The sequence below is a fragment of the Hemitrygon akajei genome, chromosome 5, assembly GCF_048418815.1.
Source record: "Hemitrygon akajei chromosome 5, sHemAka1.3, whole genome shotgun sequence".
Classification (NCBI taxonomy): Eukaryota; Metazoa; Chordata; class Chondrichthyes; order Myliobatiformes; family Dasyatidae; genus Hemitrygon; species Hemitrygon akajei.
In genome coordinates this window covers 18,108,348-18,130,774 of record NC_133128.1, presented here as the reverse complement: position 1 = coordinate 18,130,774, position 22,427 = coordinate 18,108,348, and the positions used below count along the sequence as shown (strand labels likewise).

The 22,427-nt window shown below is 42.1% G+C and overlaps 1 protein-coding gene across 1 annotated transcript in view; it reads right to left on the bottom strand.

Annotated features, from left to right (window-relative positions):
- dop1b (DOP1 leucine zipper like protein B) overlaps positions 1-22,427 on the bottom strand; it is a 177,828-nt gene that overhangs the window by 37,246 nt on the left and 118,155 nt on the right. The window contains exons 20-28 of the mRNA XM_073044896.1: positions 21,882-21,993; positions 17,868-18,056; positions 15,993-16,118; positions 14,212-14,346; positions 12,544-12,599; positions 6,615-6,719; positions 5,277-5,343; positions 5,039-5,183; positions 1,140-1,222 (exon numbers count right to left, since the gene is read on the bottom strand). Coding sequence (XP_072900997.1) covers positions 1,140-1,222; positions 5,039-5,183; positions 5,277-5,343; positions 6,615-6,719; positions 12,544-12,599; positions 14,212-14,346; positions 15,993-16,118; positions 17,868-18,056; positions 21,882-21,993 — 1,018 coding nt within the window. The remainder of the gene's footprint in view (positions 1-1,139; positions 1,223-5,038; positions 5,184-5,276; positions 5,344-6,614; positions 6,720-12,543; positions 12,600-14,211; positions 14,347-15,992; positions 16,119-17,867; positions 18,057-21,881; positions 21,994-22,427) is intronic.

The window sequence follows — 22,427 nt, the reverse complement described above, 5'->3', positions numbered from 1 at the left end:
CAGTTGCTGCAAAAGAATGAATGTGCATTTACATTGATTCAACTGTGATACCATTACATACGTACATGGCCCAGGTGCAGGTAGATGGGACTAAGAAGCCAATCTGGTTAGCATGGACTGGACGGACCGAAAGGCCTCGTTCTGTGCTGTAGTTTTCTATGACAAGTCTGCTTGACAAGAAGTGAATCACTTCACCATTGTTACCAGCATGACAACATGAGAAAGCTTAAGTTTCATTTTACTGGCTTGTACGTGTGATGTGGGTGTGATGGGCACAGCCAATATTTACTGTCAGTTTCTATTGGCAACCTGAAAGGAGCGACTTGCCAGGTTATTACAGAGACACTTAAGAGTCAGCTATATTAGGGGATCGCATATTAACACTGGCCGAGTAAGATTTAGACATTTCTTTCCTCAAGTACATCAGTGAACCTGAAGGAATTTCATGCCATTTGAGGATTACGTGGGGTATGACAATGAGAGGTTCCTGGCTCCCGTACCAATGCTATTTGTTTTTAAACTATAGAGTAGGGATTTCCAGCCTTTTTTATGCCATGGACCAATACCATTAAGCAAGGGGTCCATGGACCCCAGGTTGGGAACCCATGCTGTAGAGGATAGAATAAAGAAAGCTTCTCTAAACTTTTCATGAACTAAGCAAATCAGATGGTTGAATGACTAGGGAACAAGGAGGTAAAATTCTGTGTGAAAGAAACTTTGGAAGCTTTAAGGAAAGCTATGGAATTGTGATTCAGATCGGAAATTTATGATCAGAAAGTGGCAGAAATTGAATTATCATCTCAATGGGGGAAATAGGCACTTGAGAGGGAACAAATCCCAGTACAATGGGTGCAGGAATAGGACTGATACAATTGCTGAACTGGTAGCAGTTACACCAGGTGATTTTCTGAATTGCTGTGACAATTCTAACTACAGCTCCTTCACCCTCAAAGGCAAGCCCAGTTACTGCAAAAGAATGCATTTACTGAACATGTAGCAATGAGGAAAGATTCCACTGTAAAAAATAAGTCTGAAAGAATTTACAAGATCGTTGATTGAATCTGAAAATATGGATGGTATTTTATAAAATCAACACTGTCATTGCTGGGGAAGTTATAAATTTGCACATATTTACGTACCTCAGCTAGCAAAGTTAGAGCTTGCACACTGTACAGAGAAGCGACTGTTGTCGACACCACAGTAGAAGGTGGAGGGGAAGAGCCTTAGAGTCAGAAACAACGAAATCTGTCTTTACTTTAATCAGTGGCACATTAATATCATTCAATTACTGTTGGAAGATACAAACTATATGTTGCATTCTGTATAAGGTACTTACAAAATATATCAGTTTGATCAAATGTATAGCTCCGAACTAGACAATATTTAAATAAATAGAGTGGGAATCGATCCACATTATTTATGTTTTCGGCAAGTCGTGTTAGCACAGTACAACGTTCAGCACCGATACGTTCATCTTCAGCACCACACAGTCCCACAAAACAAAAACACCACTTTCAGCATGGACTGAAGCATAATCATTTCAAACAGTGTGTTTTCATGGAGGTGATTTTTTGGGTTCTGGCTGCATTTAATTCTATGGCAATATACGAGGATACACAATATGACAGCAGGAAAAATTAAACAGCATTTTCTGCTTCCCATGCCAGAGTCACACCCCAAATCTGTCAAAAAAAAACCCCATCTTTCTGACTCGTGCCAATTTGATCTGCAATTCAACAAGTTCTTCAAAAAATATATTGCTGGTATCAACAGCCGTCTCTGAGTGAGATTCGTCCCACACTGAAACAGGCCCTTAGCCTATCATATCTAAGCCAACTATCGAGTATCTATCCACTAATCCCATTTACCACTCCTAGGGGAAACAATCCCACTCTGAGAAGATCCAACCAATGCAACACCCTGGTACATCTCACCTATAGCTTCTCCATTACAATCATGTCCTTCCTATAATGTGGTGACCAGAACAAAGCTGTGGCCCACCCAATGTTTTATGATGTTGTAACACACACTAAAGCTGGAAGAACTGAGCAGACCAGGTAGCATCTATGGAAAAGAGTAAACAGTCAATATTTTGGCTGCTGAGTTCCTCCAGCATATTGTGTGCTTTGATTTCCAGCATCTGCAGATTTTCTCTCTTTTATGAAGTTGTGACAGGACCTCCCTGGACTTGCATTTTGTGCCCCTGCTAACAAAGGCAACCATCCCTTATGCCTTCTGCACCACTCCATCTCTGTCGGCTGTCACCCTTACGGTTCTTTGCCATTGGACATCCCTACACTCCTTTGGGGCATACCAGGAATAGTATGTCCTGCACCTATTAACTGTCAAGAATGCATCACCTCTTAGAACAGGGTTCCCAACCTGGGGCTACACACCCCTTGCTTAATGGTATTAGTCCATGGCATAACAAAGGTTGGGAACCCCTGTCTTAGAACATTGAGGAAGTTTGCCATGTTACCAAACACTAATAAACTTAAATCGAGGCAATGTTAAAAATATGCTGACTGATTGCATCATTGTGTGGTACAACAATTCAAATGCACGGGAATGCAAGAAGCTGGAGAGAGTAGGAGACGCAAGCCAATACATCACAGGCACACCGTTCCACCAGCAGTGGAATTGATAAGAGGCACTCTCTCAAGAGGGCAACATCCATCACCAGCACCATCTGAGCCATGCCATCTTCTCAGTGACCATCAGGCAGGAGCTGCAGAAGCCTGAAGTTCCACACCACCAGGTTCAAGAACAGCTGCTTGCCTTCAAACCATCTGGTTCTTGAACCAAGCTGCTCAAGCGTAATCACCACCCCAGTATATCAACATGATGAGCATTCTGCACCGCAATGGACTTCTGGTATATTTTGTTTTAATTGTGTTCTTTCTTGTAAAATTTGGGTGGGGTTTATGTTTAAGTTTTACTTGTGAAAGCTGTTCATCTGATGCTCTGTGTCTGTCTTGCTGCTGCAAGTTTTATTATTGCAGCTCTGCAGACATGTACTTGTGCATATGACAATAAATTCGATTTTGATTTTAATCTAGATCAAATTTAAAACGCTACTGCCCTACCCAATTATTTTATCAGCTGATCAACTTCATCCTGTGACACAAGGTTACCCTCCTTACAATCAATGACAATTCAGTACTGTCCCAGCAATAGCAAAACCACATGACACACAAGCAAAATAAAAGAAATTGTAAACAAAAAAAAAATCTAAGGATACAGGTCTTTAAAAGAAAGATGTGTCAAAAGCTCCACGCTGTTCTGTCCTGCATGGATACTGTTCAACCTGCTGCTGTTTCTGTTCTGTACTTAATCTATATCCTCCTCCTGTCCAAACCAAAACCCTTCAACTGCCATTCCATGAAGGGGAATAAAAAGTCAACATTTCAGGCCATGAAGGGTCTCAGCCCAAAACAATGACTGTTATTCCTCTCCATGCATGCTCCAGTATTTTGTGTTTGCTGCTCTGGATTTCAACAGCTGCAGAATTCGTGTTTATGAAATGCCACTGCTTGCTGAGAATGCGAGTGCCTGATGAGAAATGGCCAAGTTGGCAAGTATATCAGGAGCTGCTACGTTTTTTTTCTGCTTTCTTACTAGTATTATCCTGACTGCTTGGTCCCAATTAAGAAAATAGAACTATATGATTGAAAGCTCAATACTTTGTTTTTTTTTGCACAAGATGCAGGTTTCTTTATAGAAACAAAGAATGAGGAAACGTCATAACTGTTTACCAGCAGCCCCAGATAAATTCTGTACAAGGTACACGATACCAGTAATGAATCATCAACTAATGTGATTAATGTCTCAAAAATGCTGGAGGAGAATAAATGGCAAGCTGGATCTTGTTAAAACAAAGATCAACAGGACTCTCAAAATAAAATATAGTTGTGCAACTTGTGTGCTCAAAAATGCTGTAGTGAAGTCATTAAAAACAATGTATTAGGAGCTTCCTAATGCTTCCTCCATCACATGTCCTTCATTTTCACTCATGACTTACTTTTCCTCTTCCCTGGACATCCACCATCCCCAATCTGCTTCCCTTTTTCCCTTGGTCTATTGTCCTTTCCTATTAGATTCCTTCTTCTTCAGCCCCTTACCTTCTCCACCTATCTCCTTTCAGCTTCTTTCTTCATCCCTCCCACCTTCCCCTTCACCTGGTCTAACTTATCACCCATCAGCTTGTATTCCTTCCCGTCCCCCCATCTCCTTATTCTGGCTTCCGCCCCCTTTCTTTCCAGTCCTGGTAAGGCTGTCAGCTCAGAATGCGGACTAATTTCCTCTCCATAGATTCTGTCTGGCTTGCCGAGTTCCTCCAGCACTTTGTGGGTGTTGCTCAGGATTTCCAGCATCTGCAGAATCTCTTGTGCTTATAACATACTTCTAAGATTAAAAAAAACAAGTTCTTTCATATAAGGTACAGTCACCATTAAGTTCACAATGGACCTACAGATGAAATGTAACCTCTATTAATTGTGTGGCACTTTAGAATGTGCTGTAACTTCAAAAAAACATTCATTATTGTCATTGCTGAGGACAATGAGACTGCAGTGCATCTCCATTCAGTGTAAAACAGCACACTGGCAAATCAATGACGAAAAACACAGCCACTAAATTTAAAATGACGCCTGCGTTATTTGGAATGACAACTGATTTAAAAACAAAAACTCTAAAATTAAAAGAAACAGCCGCTGCCCCATTGCACTTGCCCAACGTTACAAAATACGATTAAGTATAAAATAGCATCAAGAATTAAAACTGAAATATAAGTAACAAAGAGCTCTGAAATCAAAGGAAGGTAGCTGTCCCATTTAAACCCAAATATTGCACATGCCCTTGTATTGTACTTAGAAATTGCCCATCCTGCCTATGGATTATTTGTGGGTGGGAGGTGAGGGGAGCTTTGTTCATTTGCATGACAGCCAATACCGTGACCAATATTTGCAAGTTTAATGACCATAAGATATTAAGCAACTGGAGTAGGCTTCAAAGAAAGATTCAGAGTCAAAGTATTCACCGTCTTCAACAGTGTCCGAATTAGCGTCCTCCAAGTAAACTTGAGGTCCTGCTTTAACTTCCAGATTTCTGCTCAGCCAGCTGGTCTGTTCCAGGGAGGAGCCGACAACATTCCCCACCGCTTCAATTATTTTCTGGGCCACTTCCTAAGAGAGAACATTATAGACAAAAAAATTCATCCTGCATCCAGAATTTACAAGTCCAATGTGTGGCCTTTCACACAAGATGCTGAGACTCACCTGAAGATCTCTCTGATCCTTCTTATTTTCCAAATTAGGATTTCTAGACATGAAGTCATTCAGTATTCTGCAAATTAAATTTAAAAAAAACTTTTGTGAAATTGAGATAAAATTAGTGCCGCACTGGAAGATAGCAACTTTTTAAATTCTAGTGGGCTTCATGGGCTAAGCCATGAAATTGACACAAGACCATAATACACAGGAGCAGAATTAGGCCATTTGTCATTTCAAATCTGCTCCACCTTTCCATCATGGCTGATCAATTTCCCTCTCAGCCCTATTCTGCTGTCTTCCCCTGTAACCTCTGACACACTTACTCATCAAGCACCTCAGCTTTAAATATACCCCAAAACCTGGCCTTCATAGCCATCTGTGGCAATACATTCCACAGATTCACCATCCTTTGGCTAAAGAATTTGCTCCTCATCTCTGTTCTAAAGGGACACCCTTCTATTCTGAGGCAGTGCCCTCTGGTCCAAGACCCCCCCCCCCCCTTCCCATTATAGAAAACATCCACTCCATATCCACTCTACCTAGGACTTTAAAAACTCAATGAGATCACCCCTCATTCTTCTAAGTTCCAGTGAGTACAGGTCTAGAGCCATCAAATGCTTCTTGCGTGTTAACCCTTTCATTCCCAAGATAATTCTTGTGAATCCCCTCTGGACCCTCTCCAATTCAAGCACATCCTTTCTTAGATACAGGGCCTAAAACCACTCACAATGGTCCGAGTGCTGTTTGGACCAATGCTTTATATAGCCTCAGCGTTACATTCTTGCTATTTGGCCTGCTAATTCTGCTTCACCATTCTATCATGGCCGATTTATTTTCCCCCTCAACCTCATTCTCCTCTCTTCTCTATAGCCTTTGATCCAAGACTTTCAAACTCCGCTTTAAATATACCCAATTACTTGGCCTCCACAGCTGTCGGTGGCAATGAGTTCCACAGATTAACCATCCCTTGGTAACTGGCAAAAGAAAATCCTCCCATCTCTCTTCTAAATGCATGCCCCTCTATTCTGAGGCTGTGCTCTCTGGTCCCAGACTCTCCACTGTAGGAAACATCCTCTTCACATCCACTCTATCTAGGGTTCTCAATATTCAATGAGGTTCAGTGAGGACTGTCCCTCTCATTCTTTTAAACTCCAGTGAGTACAGGCTCAGAGCCTCCCCTTTCATTGCCAGAATCACTCTCCTAAGCCTCCCCTGCCTGTCCCCTTCATTATCACCATTAACAAATTGGTCTGATACTTCAAAGAAGAAATTTCACCTTTTAAATTTGCCAAGACAAGGAAGTCCACAAGGAAGATTCAAATAAACTGAAGTGCACTTTCTTACCCAAGTAACAGGAAATGTCCTGGCGGGGCCAAGTTCAACGACACAGATTCTTTTAATAGGTACAGCAATGACGGCAGAACAACCTGCGGATCAGCAAAGTAAAGCCTGTGACAAAGCACAGAGGTGAAGGTCAGTTAAGGGCGTCACTGAAACAAGAAATAGATTTTACGGCAAGCAGCAAACTCGTCGGGAGTGAATCATCCTTTGAAGTAGTGGGTGAGAGAGTGACATTTTGCAGGGCAGGAGCCATTTGAATGCAGCAAGTCTCGTTGAGATAGAGACTTCTTTAAGCCAATGAAAAGAAGGGAGGTGTAAGCAGAGCTGCCATTGTTGGAGTGGGGCAGTGTTAAAGTGGTCTGTGTTTGGCTCAGTAGGCTTTGGTGAGAACAGGCGAGCTGAGTGCAAAACTGAAAAGGTTTCAGATACAGGTAACAACAGGTAAGTTTTTTAAAAATTGTCTGTAACTCTATTGTCCTTTGTTCAGTGCAGGCAGGATGGTTAAGGCGGTGGAATGCTCCTCCTGCGAGATGTGGGATTGCAAGATACCTGACAGTCACCCTGATGACTACATCTGCAGGAAGTGCAGCCAACTTCAGCTCCGGAACGACAAGGTCAAGGAACCGGAGCTGGATGCACTCAGGACCACGCAGGAGGCTGAAGGCCTCAGAGATGAAACTTTTACTGTGGTGGTCACACCCAGAGTGCAGACTTCAGATAAAAGATTGGGCGACCACCTGGAGAAGTGAGGGGAGTAAGCAGTCAATGCAGGGTTCCGCATAACCATTCCCCACAGCAACAACTCTGCCCCCTTAGGATACTGCTGGGGGTGGGGGGGGGTGCCATATCAGGGCCAGTGGCACTGTGGCCAGCTCTGAGGCTCAGCAGGCAAGGGTAAAGTCAAGCAGAGCAGTAGTGATAGGAGACTATAGGGAGACAGACAGAAGAGACGCCAGGATGGTATGTTGCCTCTCAGGTGCCGGGGTCCGGAATGGCTCAGCAAAGCTACAGAATATTCTCAAGGGAGAGGGTGAGCAGCCAGAGGTCGGAGTGCACATAGGTACCGAAGACATAGGCAGAGAAGTGGGGGGTGGGGGGGGGGGGAAAGAGGTCCTGAGCAGTGAGTGTAACGGTGGATGCTGCTTTCCTGTGACAGAGCTCTATACAAATGTGTTCAATGGTGAGGATGCTTTTACCCACAATGGACTAGGCTGTGTCCGCTATTATTTCCAATATCTTTATTTATAGAGCATTTTTATATAGACTATGTTGCTCAAAGTGCTTTACAGTGGGATACAAGAAAAAATGAAAATAAAAGATAAAAATAACAGCAAACATGAAAATAAAAGACAAAAAGATGTTAGTTACCGGTAAAAGCAAGGTTACATGAGTAAGTTTTGAGCTGGTGTTTAAAAGCGTCAACTGAGTTTGCATCTCTTATAGTTTCAGGTATTGGGTTCCACAATTTGGGAGTGTAATTCAGAACAATTATCTTTTGAGGGAAATTGTTTACATTTAAGATGCTGGTGGAAGAAGACCTGAGAGCTCGAGCAGGATTATAAAACAAAAAAAAATTCTGACATGTACTCTGGTTCCAGACCATGAACAGCTTTAAAAACTAGTAAGAGAACTTTAACGTCAATTCTGAAAGATACAGGAAGCCAGTACAGAGTAGTTCGGATAGGAGTGATGTGCGCGCTCATTCTGGTTTTGGTTAACATTCTAGCAGCAGCTGGAGTGGCAGTTTACCAATAGATTGCTTTGGAAGGCCAGTGTGTTGCACTAATCCAGTCAATTCAATACAAAGTCTTGAATTAGTTTTCCAGCATCATTACGTGACAGAAACAAACATACCTTTGCAATACTTCTTAAGTGTAAAAATGCTGCTCTGTCCACTTTCTTTATGTGAGATTTAAAATTCAAATCTGAATCAAGAATAACACCCAGGGTAGTTACTTCTGATTTTACAAGGTGAGCCAGTCTCAAAGTCAAATCTATTATCAGAGTACATATATGTTACCAATACAACCTTGAGATTCTTTTCCCCGCGAGCATACATAGCAAATTGATAGAACAGTAACTGTAAACAGGATCAATGGACCACAAATCGTGCAAATGTAGACATAAATAAATAACAAGCATGAAATAACAAGATAGAGTCCTTAAAGTGAGACCATCAGTTGTGTGTGCTCCAGAAGCTGAAAGGTATATGAATGAAATCATTGAAGGGTACTATCAAAAAGGCCAACTTGGTTCTCAAGGCAATTTAGGAGAATATTGTGGTCAATTGTGTCTAAAGCAGCACTTAGATCCAGAAGAATTTGAAATACGAATCTGTTGGCATCTGTGCTGAGCCTAAAACTGCTGACAATTTTGATGAGATCTGTCTCCATACTCTGGTTTGCTCCAAAACCTGACTAAAACTTTTCTGGAATATTGTTCTCATTCAGAAAGTTGAGCTGATTTAAAATTACTTCAAGCATATTGCCCAGGAGAGAAGATATATAGGGCTGTATTTAGCTAGTATCTAAAGTCAAGGTTTGACTACTTAACTAGGGGCTTGACATCTGAGGCTTTGAAAGCATCAGGAAAAGCTGTTTCAAGGGATGTGTCAATAACTTTTGTAGGCTTTTCTGTTCAAGGCATTGATGTTTCTGTATTGGTTAATGGAATCACTCAATCACCACACATCTATAGAAGTTTGTCAAAGTTTTAGATGACATGCTGAATCTGCATAAACTTCGAAGAAAGTAGAGGCATTGCCATGCTTTCTTTGTAATTGCACTTGCGTGAAATGGTAACACTGAGGAACTTAAAGAGGCTGACCCTCTCTACCTCTGGTCCCTCGATGAGGACTGGCTCATCAGCTCCTTGATCTTGCATTGAGTGTGAGGTTGTTGTGACACCACTCAGGCAGATTTTCAAACTCCCTCCTATATACTGATAAGTCACTACCTTTAATTCAACTAGTGACCGTGATGTCCTCAGCAAAATTAAATATGGTACTGGAGCCGAGCTTAACCTCACAGTCCTAGGAGTAAGGCAGGGGCCTAAGCACACAACCTTGTGGTGCACCTTTACTGATAGAGATCGTGGAAAAGTTGTTGCCATTCTGAACTGACTGGGGTCTGCAAGTGAGAAAACAGAGGATCCAGTTGCACAAGGAGGTGTTGAGGCCTAGCACTTGAAGCTTACTGATAGTTTTGAGGGGATAATAGTATTGAATGCTGAGCTGTAATCAGTGAAGAGAATTCCGATGTATACTTCTTCACTGTCAAGATGTTCCAGGGTTCAATGAATACCCAACAAAATGGCATCTGCTGTTGACCTGTTGTGACAGAAGGCAAAATAGAAGGGATCCAATTCGTTTCTTAGACAGGAGTTGATGTGTTTCATCACTAACTTCTCAAAACACTTCTGTCAAGTAGGTGAGAAACTGCTAGAAAATTCAGCAGTGTAATGAACAAGGAGGCAATTAAAAGAGAGAGAGGACTCTGGCTTGGTTTTGATAACACTTTTAATTGTGACCTTGAGAGAGAGAGTACGGTGCCAGCTGAGACATGAGCTGGGAAGTCACCATGGTAACAGCTCAGAGCGGTTGAGCTAATGGACGGTTGGAATTCCGGATGGAATATAAAAAGTTGAGGCTTTTGGTCTGATAATAGCAGAGGAGACACGACACGGGAGAAGTGCGCAAGCTACCCGAGAAACCACTGGTGGAGTTTAAGACCACCACGATGGTGGGGGCCACGGACCAATTAATTTCGACCCGTGATTACATAAGAGCTTGCCTGTGGGGGTCTGCTGGTGGTGAACCCGTGCCGTGGGTTAGTAGACCGTTCCCTAGAAGGGGCTCTGTCTGTCTGTGTCTGTGTGGGGTTCACACGAAGTGACTCTGAAGACTTCAGAAGCAAGAACAACTGAAGCTGCCAACTTAAACATCAACTCAATTAACTCTCTCTCTCTCTCCATCAATTCAACTTGATGCAACACAAAGTGAACTGAGCTGCTTAAATGTTTTCCTGTGGGCACACTTGACAAATCTATAATATAGTAACTACAGCAGAATCAATGAAAGATCAACCAGAGTGTAGAAGACAACAAACTGTGTAAATGCAAATATAAATAAATAGCAATAAATAATGAGAACATGAGATAAGGAGCCCTTGAAAGTGAGATCATTGACCATGGGAGCACTTCAATGATGGGGCATGTGTGAGTGTGGTTAACCCATTTTCGTTCAAGAGCCTGATGGTTGAGGGGTATTAACTGTTCCTGAACCTGGTGGTGTGATACCTTCTACCTGATAGCAGCAGTGAGAAGAGAGCATGACCTGGACAGTGGGGATCCCTGATAATGCACTCTCTTTTCATACAACAGTGTTTCATGTAGATGCGCTCAATGGTTGGGAGGGTCTTACTCGTGATGTACTGGGCCAAATCCACTACTTGTTGGAGGGTTTTCCATTCAAAGGCATTGGAGTTTCTATACCAGGCCATGATGCAGCTAGTCAATATACTCTCCACCATACATCTATAGAAGTTTGTCAAAGGACATAAACACAGATTCTGCAGATGCTGAAAATCCAGAATAACACACACAAAATGCTGGAGGAACTAGATACTATGGTAGCATAGCTGTTAGAACGATGATATTATAGCTCAGGGCATCGAAGTTTGGAGTTCAATTCCAGCAGCATCTGTAAGGAGTTTGTATGGTTCTCCCCATGACCACATGGGTTTCCTCCAGGTGCTCCAGTTTCCTCCCACAGTCCAAAGATGTACCAGTCAATAGGTTAATTGGTCATTGTAAATTGTCTTGTAATTAGGCTAGGGTTAAATAGGTGGGCTGCCAGGCAGTGCGGTTCATTAGGCTGAAAGGGCCTGTTTTGTGCTGTCTTGCTAATTAAATAAATAATCTATCAAAGCTTGAAGTGGGATCCGTACCAGCTGGAAAAGTGGCCTGAAAATTGGCAAATGGAATTCAATGCAGACAAGTGCGAGGAGATGCATTTTGGAGGACCAGCCAGAGTAGGTCTTACACACTGAATGGGAGGGCACGAAAGGATCTGGGAATAGAGATCTAGAATTCCTTAAAAACGATATCACAGGTAGATAGGGTCATAAAGAAAGCTTTTGGCACATTAGCCCTCATAAATCAGTGTATTGAGTACAGAAGATGGGATTTTATGTTGCAGTTCCACAAGATGTTGATGAGGCCTAATTTGGAGTATGGTGTGCAGTTTTGGTCACCTACCTACAGGAAAGATATCAACAAAATTGGAAGAGTGCAGATAAAATTCACAAAGATGTAGATGGATCTGGAGGACCCGAGTTATAGGAACAGATTGAATAGGTTAGAACTTTATTCCCAAAAACATAGAAGATTGACAGTGGATATTTGACAGAGGTATACAAAATTATGTGTGGTATAGGTAGGGTAAACATAAGCAGGATTTTTTCCACTGACAATGGGTGAGACTACAACTAGAGGTCATGGATTAAAGTTGAAAGGTGAAATTTTTAAGGGGAACATGAGGGGAAACTTCATTCAGAGGCTGCCGAGAGTACGGAACAAGCCACCATATCCAAGTGGTGGATATGGGTTTGATTTCAACATTTAAGAAAAGTTTGGATAGTTACATAGAGAAGAGGGATATGGAAGGCTATGGTCCCAATGCAGGTTGATGGGAGTAGGCAGATTAATGATTCAGCATGGACCAGGTGGGTTGAACAGGGCTATTCCTGTGCTGTAGTGTACTATAACTCTGTGACTCCAATGGTTTCCCTGAAAACCTTGTTCAGTCATTTTGTGTTGTTACATTACCTTGTGCAGTTCGCAAAATCTCCCCAAATTATTTCAATAATTCTTTCATGCTATTGTTGCATCTTCTCTTAAAGTGTACACATGAAGCTTTCTGAAAGATATTTACCTTTGAAGTAATGCAAAACTGAACTGCAGCATTGGGATATCGACCAAAGTTGGCTTCTGAAAAAAAAAAGATTGACAAATACTTCAACTTCAATTGTATTTCAACACATGAGCCAGTTGCACTATTAGAATGAATCGAGAGCTTCATGTCCATTAATAAGTGCATCACACAATTAAGATACAAGACCATAAGATATAGGGCCATACGATACAGGAGCAGAATTAGGCTATTTGGCCCATTGAGGCTGCTCCGCCATTTCATCATGGCTGATCCAGTTTCCTTCTCAATCCCAATCTCCTGCCTTCTCCCCATATCCCATCATTCAGTGACTAATTAAGAATCTATCAACCTATGCTTCAAATAAACACAGCGATTTGGGCTCCACAGCCACTCTGGCAATGAATTCCACAGATTCACCACTCTTTGGGTAAATAAATTCCTCTTAACTGCTTTCTAAAAGGGCACCCTCTATTCTGAGGCTGTGTCCTCTGGTCTTAGACACCCCCACCCTTGGGAAACATCCTCTCCACATCCACTCTATTCGATAAGTTTCAATGAAGTCTCCCCTCATTTTTCTGAACTCTAGTGAATACAGGACCAGAGCCATCAATGCTCCTCATTTAACAAGTCTTTCAATCTCAGAATCATTTTCGTGAACCTCTGTTGAACCCTCTCCAATGTCAGCACACCTTTCATAGGTAAGCAGACTAGATGTGCCAAATTGTCTAATTCTGCTCCTATACCTCATGGTAAAGGGCCCAAAACTGCTCACAACACTCCAAGTGAGGCCTCACCAGTGCTTTATAAAGCCTCAACATTACGTCCTTACTTTTATATTCTAGTCTTCTGGAAATGAATGCTAATGTTGCATTTGCCTCCTTCACCACTGACTCAAACTGCAAATTAACCTTTAGTGAATCCTGCATGAGGGCTCACAAGTCCCTTTGCTCCTCAGATTTTAAATTTTCACTCTCATTTAGAAAATAGTCTATGCTTTTATTTCTTCTACCGAAGTGCATGACCGTACACTTCCTGACACTGTATTCCATCTGCCACTTTGCCCATTCTCCTAATCTAAGTCCTTCTGCAGCCTCTCCACTTCTTCAAAGTTACCTACCCCTCCTGCCTTTGTATTATCCACAAACCTGGCCACAAAGCCATCAATTCCATCACCCAAGTCATTGACATGTAACGTAGAAAGAATATGTCCCACCACAGACCACTGTGGAATACTACTAGCCACCAGCAGACAACCAGAAGAGGTTCTCTTTATTCCCACACTTTGCCTCCTGCCAATCAGCCACTGATTTATCCATGCTAAAATCTTTCCTGTAATATCATGGGCTCCTAACTGGTTAAGCACCCTCATGTGTGGCACCTTGTCAAGGGCCCTCTGAAAATCCAAGTACACAACATCCACCGATTCTCCTTTGTCTATTCACCTCATTGGATTGGAAAGACCCATTTCCACACTGTACCTTTAAATAAAAGTGACAACATTTCCACAGCAACAGTTCCACTAGTTACACTCTGCAAAAGCTGAGACAAGTAGCTTGCAGTCCCATCCCAAATCTATATCAAACGCCCAAACCTACTAAACAATGAACGCGTGACCAACTGCTTGGAGTTATACTTGCATCAAAGTCAGGCCAGAATTGCATGAATTACCTCTTCCCCCTTGGTTTGGGGTGGCTTTTTGACAACTTCCCTTATCAGCTGTAATATGCTGTCGGTGTTGAGTGTTTCCAGTGCTTGGACTAGCCCTACCAACGTCAGTTGAGCTTCACTGGCAACTGGCAAAACCTGTAAAGACAAAGATGAGAAGAGCTTTCAAAGTATAATCCATACACCTGGCAAAATGCCACAGTCACATAGACAAAATATTTTAATGGCCTTTTTCAACACAAGAACTTCTTGCAGCACATGCAGATAGAACAGTTAAAAAGCAGTAATGCATAATCATCTTCATTACTCGTATATTGAGCACAAATTGGCAGCTTGTGTTGCCTCTGTATAAAACTGAGTATTACAGAGTGCTGGAGAAAATCAGCAGGTTAGGCAGCATCTATGGAAGGGAATAAACGGTGAATGTTTTAGCCCAAAATATCAACTGTTTATTCCTCTCCATAGATGCTGCCTGACCGAAGCTCCTCCAGCACAATGCGCGCATTGCTCGTGACTTCCAGCATCTAGAGAACCTCTTGTGTTTCTAACTCTGGACTGTTGTGTACAGTTCTGGCTGCCACACCACAGAAAGGACGTGGAGTCTTTGGAAGAGGTTCCCCGGGATGTTACCTAGACTGCAAAGTATTAGCTACTAGGAGAAGTTAGAAAAACTTCCGAGTGCCTTTTCCTAGATCAGCAGAGAGGCAACTTAATAGAAGTATATAAATTAAGGAAGATACAGATAGGGTAGACGTCAGAGTCTTTCTACAAGGATGAAGATAAAAATGCAAAATATAGCGGGGCATAGCTTGGGATAAGAGGGGACACAGGTTTTTGTTTTCAAACACAGAGGGTGTTGGCGCTGGAAGCACAGCGACATTCGGGCTGTCCCCAGCGCATCACAAAACTGCCACAAAATAACACAATTTCATTGTATGTTTTTATGTATCACCATCATCATTATGTGCCGTATTGTATGACGTGAGTGATTGCGGTCTACGTGAGCACAATTGTTCTTGGAAAAATGTTTCTACAGAAGTGGTTTTACATTGCCTTCTTCTGGGTAGTGTCTTTACAAGACGGGTGACCCCAGTCATTATCAATACTCTTCAGAGACTGTCTGCCTGGCGTCACTGGTCTCACAACCAGGCTTGTGATATGCATCACCTGCTCATACGACCATACACTACCTGCCCCTATGGCTTGACATGACCCTGATCAGGGAGGTAAGCAGGTGCTACACCTTGCCCAGGGTGAACCTGCAGGCTAGCTGAGGGAAGGAACGCCTTACAGCTCCTTTGGTAGAGATGTATCTCCACCTTGCTACCCCTTTTCTATGTACATGTGACAAATAAAGCAAATCTTTAAAAAACTTGGAACACGATATTCCAGATCCAATGAAGCATAAAAAACACCATAAATATAAAAGCAATTCTGTAAAACACAGCGTACAAGTAACTGTTATGCACATAGACTGATTGTATTAACAAAGTCTATGAATGAACAGTATATAATAGCTGCTTGTACGTTAAGTTTTATAGGATTACTTTTAAAAGTTTTCCCTAAAGTTGGAAAGACTTTAAAATAAAAAAAGTTAAAAGAGTTTGTCTGAAAAAGAATTACTCTGTACAAGACAATCCATCTAGAACTACACAGTATTTAAGAGATGACTGGAAAAGTGGCAAACTAGTAGACAGGATTATTCTGGACTCAGTGAGAGTTGAGAACAAAATTAAAGCTGAAACCTTGCGACAAAGTCTCGAGTGATTAGCCTTGGTTCTTACCTTACTTTGATTCACTTTCTTGCTGCTTTTCCTCTTGTTCCACACTGTTGCTACGGCTGCCATCAGGTGAATGCCCATCTGTGCAGCAAACGGGTTTAGAAGGTCCAGAATTTTCTGCCTCAGTGTCTTAAAATAGACAACCAAGATTATTTTTAAAGTGGCTTAAAACACAATTTTCTCCAACTTTTCACAGCCCATTCAGACTAATTCTCATCTCAAAGGATTTCCAAGCACAACCATTGGTGTCAAAACGTGTGCTGACACTTGCATGCAGAATTAGGCCATTTTTCCCATCGAGTCTGCTCTGCAATTTCATCATGGCTGATCCATTTTCCCTCTCAGCCCCAATCTCCTGCCTTTACCCTGTATACAAGACCTAGATAGTGCTAGCTGCTGGTGCAAACAATGGATTTCAAATCTATATGCTTCAATGAAGATGTGGTAAATAATGCTGAATCTGAATCACAAAGCAAAAGCTCCCCATAAAACTGAACAAAACTTCCATTCATACTGGAAAAAACAAGCAGGCTTATTACACACTGTAGGTCAAGGTTTAACGCCAGATTGTCTGAAGAATACACTGTACAACTCAAAAGCATCCTAATTTTGGGGCTACTTTTGTATTCGGCTCAGTTACAAATAGTCACCTAGCCCAAGACAAAGTGTGTTTGAAACTTGAAGCACGATAAGACTGCCTTGGATTTTATAGACAGCAGAACTTTTGGCCCAAATTATTCAGGATGTTTTTATATATTTCATGTTATGTAGAGATACAGCTCAGAACATGTTCTTTCAGCCCAATGAGTCACACTGTGCAGCAACCCAACTATTTAACCCTAGCCTAATCATAGGACAATTTGCAACGACCAATTAATCCACTAACGAGTACATCTTTGGACTGTGGGAAGAAACTGGAGCTCTCGGAGGAAGCCCACATGGTCGCAGGTAGGACATACAAACTCCTTACAGCTGATGCCGGAACTGAACTCCAAACTCCGAGCTGTAATGGCGTCATACTAACCACTATGTTATCGTGGTGGCCCATTGAATATTGTGGGATGCCATTCAGCCCACTGAATCCATGCTAACCCTACATACAGCAATCCTGCTGAATCTTTTCCATAATATATAGATTCTAACACAGTGGGGCTCATCTAGCCAAACATTCCCACTGCCCCATCTCCCCAACTTATTTCCCTGTAACCCTAGACTCTAGTAATTAATTAGATAACATTTCATCATTTATTTATTTATTTATTTATTAATTATAATTATATTTATTTTTCTTTTCGTATTTGCAGTGTTTGTCATTTTTGGTTGTCCATCTTTGCATGTAGTTATTTTACTGATTCTATTTTGTTTCTTTGTATCTACGGGGAATACCGGTAAGAAAATGAATCTCAGGGTAACAAATGGTGACATATATACGCTTCGATAATAAATTTCCTTGGAACACACTACTCATTAGCTCTCAGCTGGCCGCTTCTCTCCATGAGGAATGATTTCACAATGGTCAATTAACCATTGCAAATGCAAATCTGAGAGAAAACTGGAGCATCTGGGGAAACCTCAGGCAGTCAAAGGGAGAATGTGAAACTCCACAAAGACAGGGGGTCAACGCCAAATCCAGGTTACTGGAGCTGAGAGGCAACAGTACTAACAATTCCTGTTCTCATCTCCTCCGATCGACACCCAACCCCCCCCCCCCCCCCCCCACCAACTGGATAACAAATTTGCCTTTGAACATCTCCGATTAAATTAGTTTCCACCAAGCCTGTGGCACTAGAGTTCCAGATCACAATGACTGTACCCTCTGCAAAGTAAAAGTTTTTCCGCATCTCCCATTTCCTCACACGGCGACAAGTTGCCACATACCTTTGTTGACTTAAAGTAAACTGAAGACGAGCCCTTCGTGGTATTGAGTAAGCTTGTGGGTTTTCTCTGGGATTCTTCTCGCTGGACGACTCCCCAGAGGAGAGACATGGAGTCGATGATTAATGGCAGTTCTTCCAGGATGGCATTCTTGGCATTCTTCAGGCTTGTGGAATCACCCAAGGTGGCAGACTGGTACAGGAAGAGAAGCCACTTTGTTACAGTAGATGAACACAGTGTTAGATATGCACACCTCTCACAACAGCACAAGCTCATCTTAAATCACTTCAGACCAGAGGTTGTAAAAGAAGTCCATTTATAACTGGTTCACCCCCCACCCCCCAAGTACCTTTCTCCAAAATCTTACTTCAGATTTCTGACACAGGAGTCAAATCTTTTTTTTAAATGAGGAACTAGACCTTTGTTACCTCACGTATCCAGTATTTGTATTAAGCTTTCCCTATTCTGATCTAACAGGGTAAATTCTGAATAAACTTCCACCACTCCAGCCAACAAAGTACCGTAGCCCTGACCTCAGGAGAACATGAACAATACGCTAATATCTTCCATAAAGGTGTCCTGGTCTTGGTCAAGGACATCGATTAGCTGTTAAATTACAGACAGTTCTGTGATACTTGTATCTAGCTTAAGAACATTTATTCCATTTCATTCAATCTCTCAAACCCCAGCAGCCTCCCAACCTATGGGGAAACGCACCACAGAAACAAGCCCTCCAGCTCAGAGTCCACAACATCAACCACCCATTTACACTCACGCCACATTAATCTTCTTTCTTCTGCATTCTATCCTCAGATAGCAGAGATATCCTCAGAATACAGCAGGGGTATTTGGGGATACACATTTGTGCCCAAATTGGCAACAATCTTCTGAAACAATTCTCTCAGATGCCATGGTATTTGAAAGCAGAAATGATCATTGATAATAATTATAATCATGGACTTTAAGGGAGGTAGATGAGTCCTGTTAGCTATTTACATATAGTCACTGAAATACAATGAATTAATAGAAATACTATTTATAGAAGTGTAACAGATTGAAATAAATGAAGCATTTTAGAAAACCTGTGTTTTTTTTGTTTTTTTGTGTTTATTTATGTATTTATTCAGATAGTAATTGCAAAGTAGGACCCTTCAGCTCACGCTACCCAGCGATCCCCCAATTTAATGCCAGCTGAATCACATGACAATTGACCAATTAACCCACCAGCCGGTAGGTCTTTGGGCTGAGGGAGGAAACCAGAGCAGCTGGTGGTGACCCATGCAGTCATGGGGGGAGGGGGGGGTGGCAACGTACAACTTCCTTACACTCAGCAGCAGGAAATGAGCCTGGGTCACTAGTACTGTAAAGCATTGTGCTACCACTATGCTACCGTACCGTAGTCAATTTCTAAAAAGTATTTTAATTGTTATTGGAATTGTTTATCAATTGGATCTGTGAGGATTTCAAAATGTATCATCCAAAGTCATGTGTTCTTACAACTGTCCAGCTAGCGCCAAGCCAGTGTGAAACGGTTTCCTGTGAAAACATTCCACTGCTCTTGGGTTGTAAAATAATCATTCACTGGTTCATTTGGCAGCAAAGGTTACCACTGATTAAAGATAAGCATGCATCTTTGTATTATGGTCAGGTTCAAAGAATCGAGGTTCGACACTTCATGCCAAGCGCCATCTTGGTCACGTGTGCCATTGGGGTTTCAGCCTGAAACATTGACCGTTTATTCCCTTCCATAAATGCTGCCTTACCTGCTGAGTTCCTCCAGCATTTTGTGAGTGTTACTCAAGATTTCCAGCATCTACAGAATCTCTTGTGTTTATGACACCTAACCTAGGGCTTGTGGTAGAGATCTACAAGTCATACTGAAAAGAATTAACCTGGACATAGAGTCTACTGCAATAAAACAGTGCCTTAGATCCATCCAGCCCACGCTGAACTATTAATCTGCCTTGTCCCATCAACTGGCACCTGGACCAATGCTCTCCACACCCTCCCACCCATGATATCAATGCTCAAATCATAAATATAGCCAGCTCCTTAACTTCTGCTTATGGAATGCATTTTTATGTGCAGTTTCTATCTGCAAATTATTGCCCACTGTTCTCACTGTGGAAGGAAGCAGAGATCAGAGAGATGATGAGCAAACTTCACACAGCACTCTGACACCTGAGGTCTACATCAACTGGAGAAGTGGGATTATAGTGGAAGGAAAAGCAAAATAAAACAGAAAGTGCTGAAAATGCACAGTAGGTCAGGCAGCATCTATGGACAGAGAAACATTTCAAGTTGGACCCTTCATTAGAAATGGGAAAACAAGAAAACACTGTTGCACAAATGAAATCACCAGAGAGAGTTACTGGTAAATACAAAGCTGCTGCTTTATTCGATAAAACACAATATATAGCAGGCATCATACGGAGACACTTTTGGTGGAAAGGTCTGCTGGCCCTACATTGGGCTCGATATTTTTTGCTAAACACAAAGGACAATTCCATATTTACAAAGTATAGACAATGCTTTCTTTTGAAGCTACATACAAACTTCACACCTTCTGATTCGCATCCATCCCACAGGTGCCAGCAGGTCTGTGGACTAAGATTCACAGCTTCTAGGAAAGCATTGTTCCAAATTAAATCCACAACATATTTTCAAGGAACAGAAGACTAATAGCCAAAGCCATTTTCTAAATGTAAATGACGGAAACCCAAAAATCACTCTAATAACACAAACATGAGAAAGTCTGCAGATATCCAAAGCAACCCACACAAAATGCTGGAGGAACTCAACAGGCCAGGCAGCATCTATGGAAAAGAGTAAACAGTCATCGTTTCAGGCCAAGACCCTTCTTCAACAAGAAAACACATTGGCTTTGAGCACGAGGCCAGGGTGATTCTGATGTTCACTGAGCAGTTTGGAACTTTAATTAATTAATTTTATTTCAAGATATAGCATGGAATAGGCCCTTCCGCGCTGTCTAGCAACCCACCTATTTAACCCTAGCCTAATCACAGGACAATTTACAATAACCAATTAACCAGTATGTCTTTGGACTGTGAGAAGAAACTAGAGCACCCGGAGGAAACCCACACAGCTCACGGCAGAATGTGCGAACTCCCTGCATACGGCTATGCTAAACGTGGGCTTAGAGAGAAAGAAAATAAGTAATGGGAGGTAGTAAATCTATAAAACGCTACTCAAAGCTGTGGCAGGAACACAAAACTAAAAGCAGAATGCGGGAAATTATCAGCAGACTATCAGAAACATTCCTTTTACCCTACCCATTCCTCCCTCACTCATTAGACCAGTTAGGGCATGGCGTAATTCACTTCCTCCTCCCACACCCCAGGTGAAGTGAATCACCACTCATCTACAGTCAATGGCAACTTTACTGGATACAGGGAGTGGAACCCGGTGTGGTCTCCTGCTGCTGTAGCCCATCCACTTCAAGATTCAGCAAGCTGTGCGTTCAGAGACGCTCTTCCGCGCACCGCTGTTGTTAATGTGTGGTTATTTCAGTTACTGTCAGCTTGAACCAGTCTGGGCATTCTCCTCTGACCTCTCTCATCAACAGAACTGCTGCTCACTGGATGTTTTTTGTTTCTTGCACCATGCTCTGTAAACTCTAGAGACTAGTGAGTGTGAAAATCCCAGAAGATCAGCAGTTTCTGAGATATTTAAACCTCCCCATTGGGCAGCAACAATCATTTCACGATCAAAGTCACTTAGATCATATCTCATCCCCTTTCTGCTGTTTGGTCTGAACCTCTTGACCATGTCAGCATGCAGTTATGCATTGAGTTGCTGCTACATGATTGGCTGATTAGATATTTACATTAATGAGCAGGTATAACTAATAAAGTGACCACTGAGTGTATCTGTGCACGCATCTGCCTTTCTTTGCCCTTCCAACTCAATTAACTCTTCTCAGTTTACCACGGTAGCCACTGGTATAGTCACATCAGAGCTGAGCTAGTGGAAGCTTCTTGTTTAACAGCAAAGTACCTTTTTTGCCTGTGCCAAGGTATCCAGAAGGCAATAGTGAGAAATGGTTGTGAGTCCTTCCAAAAGAGTGAGTGGGTAGTCCGGTGGAATATTTTCCTTCTTTAAAGTCGTGCTGAAGAACAAAAAGAAAGAAAGAAAATATTGATAAAATTAATTGAGTGCATTTTGTCTGTCCACGGAAATGCCTAATTGTACCCAAGGTCAGCAGAAACCCTGCAATAGTGGGAGTAGATCACTTGGCCCAATCCAGCCTATTCCTCTATTCACCATGATAGCATAGCAGTTAGCACGATGACATTACAGCTCGGGGCAATTAGGAGTTCAGTCCCAGCGCCATTCTGTAAGGACTCTCTGTACGTCTTCCCTGTGGTTTTCTCCAGGACTCCCAGTTTCCTCCACAGTCCAAAGACTAGGTTAACTGATCATTGTAAATCATTGAGTAGGTTGGGGTTGTGGGGTTGCTGAGACGGTCTGGCTTGAAGGGATGGAGGAGCCAACTCCGCATTGCATCGCCAAATAAAAATAAATAAATATTCATTAGTATTT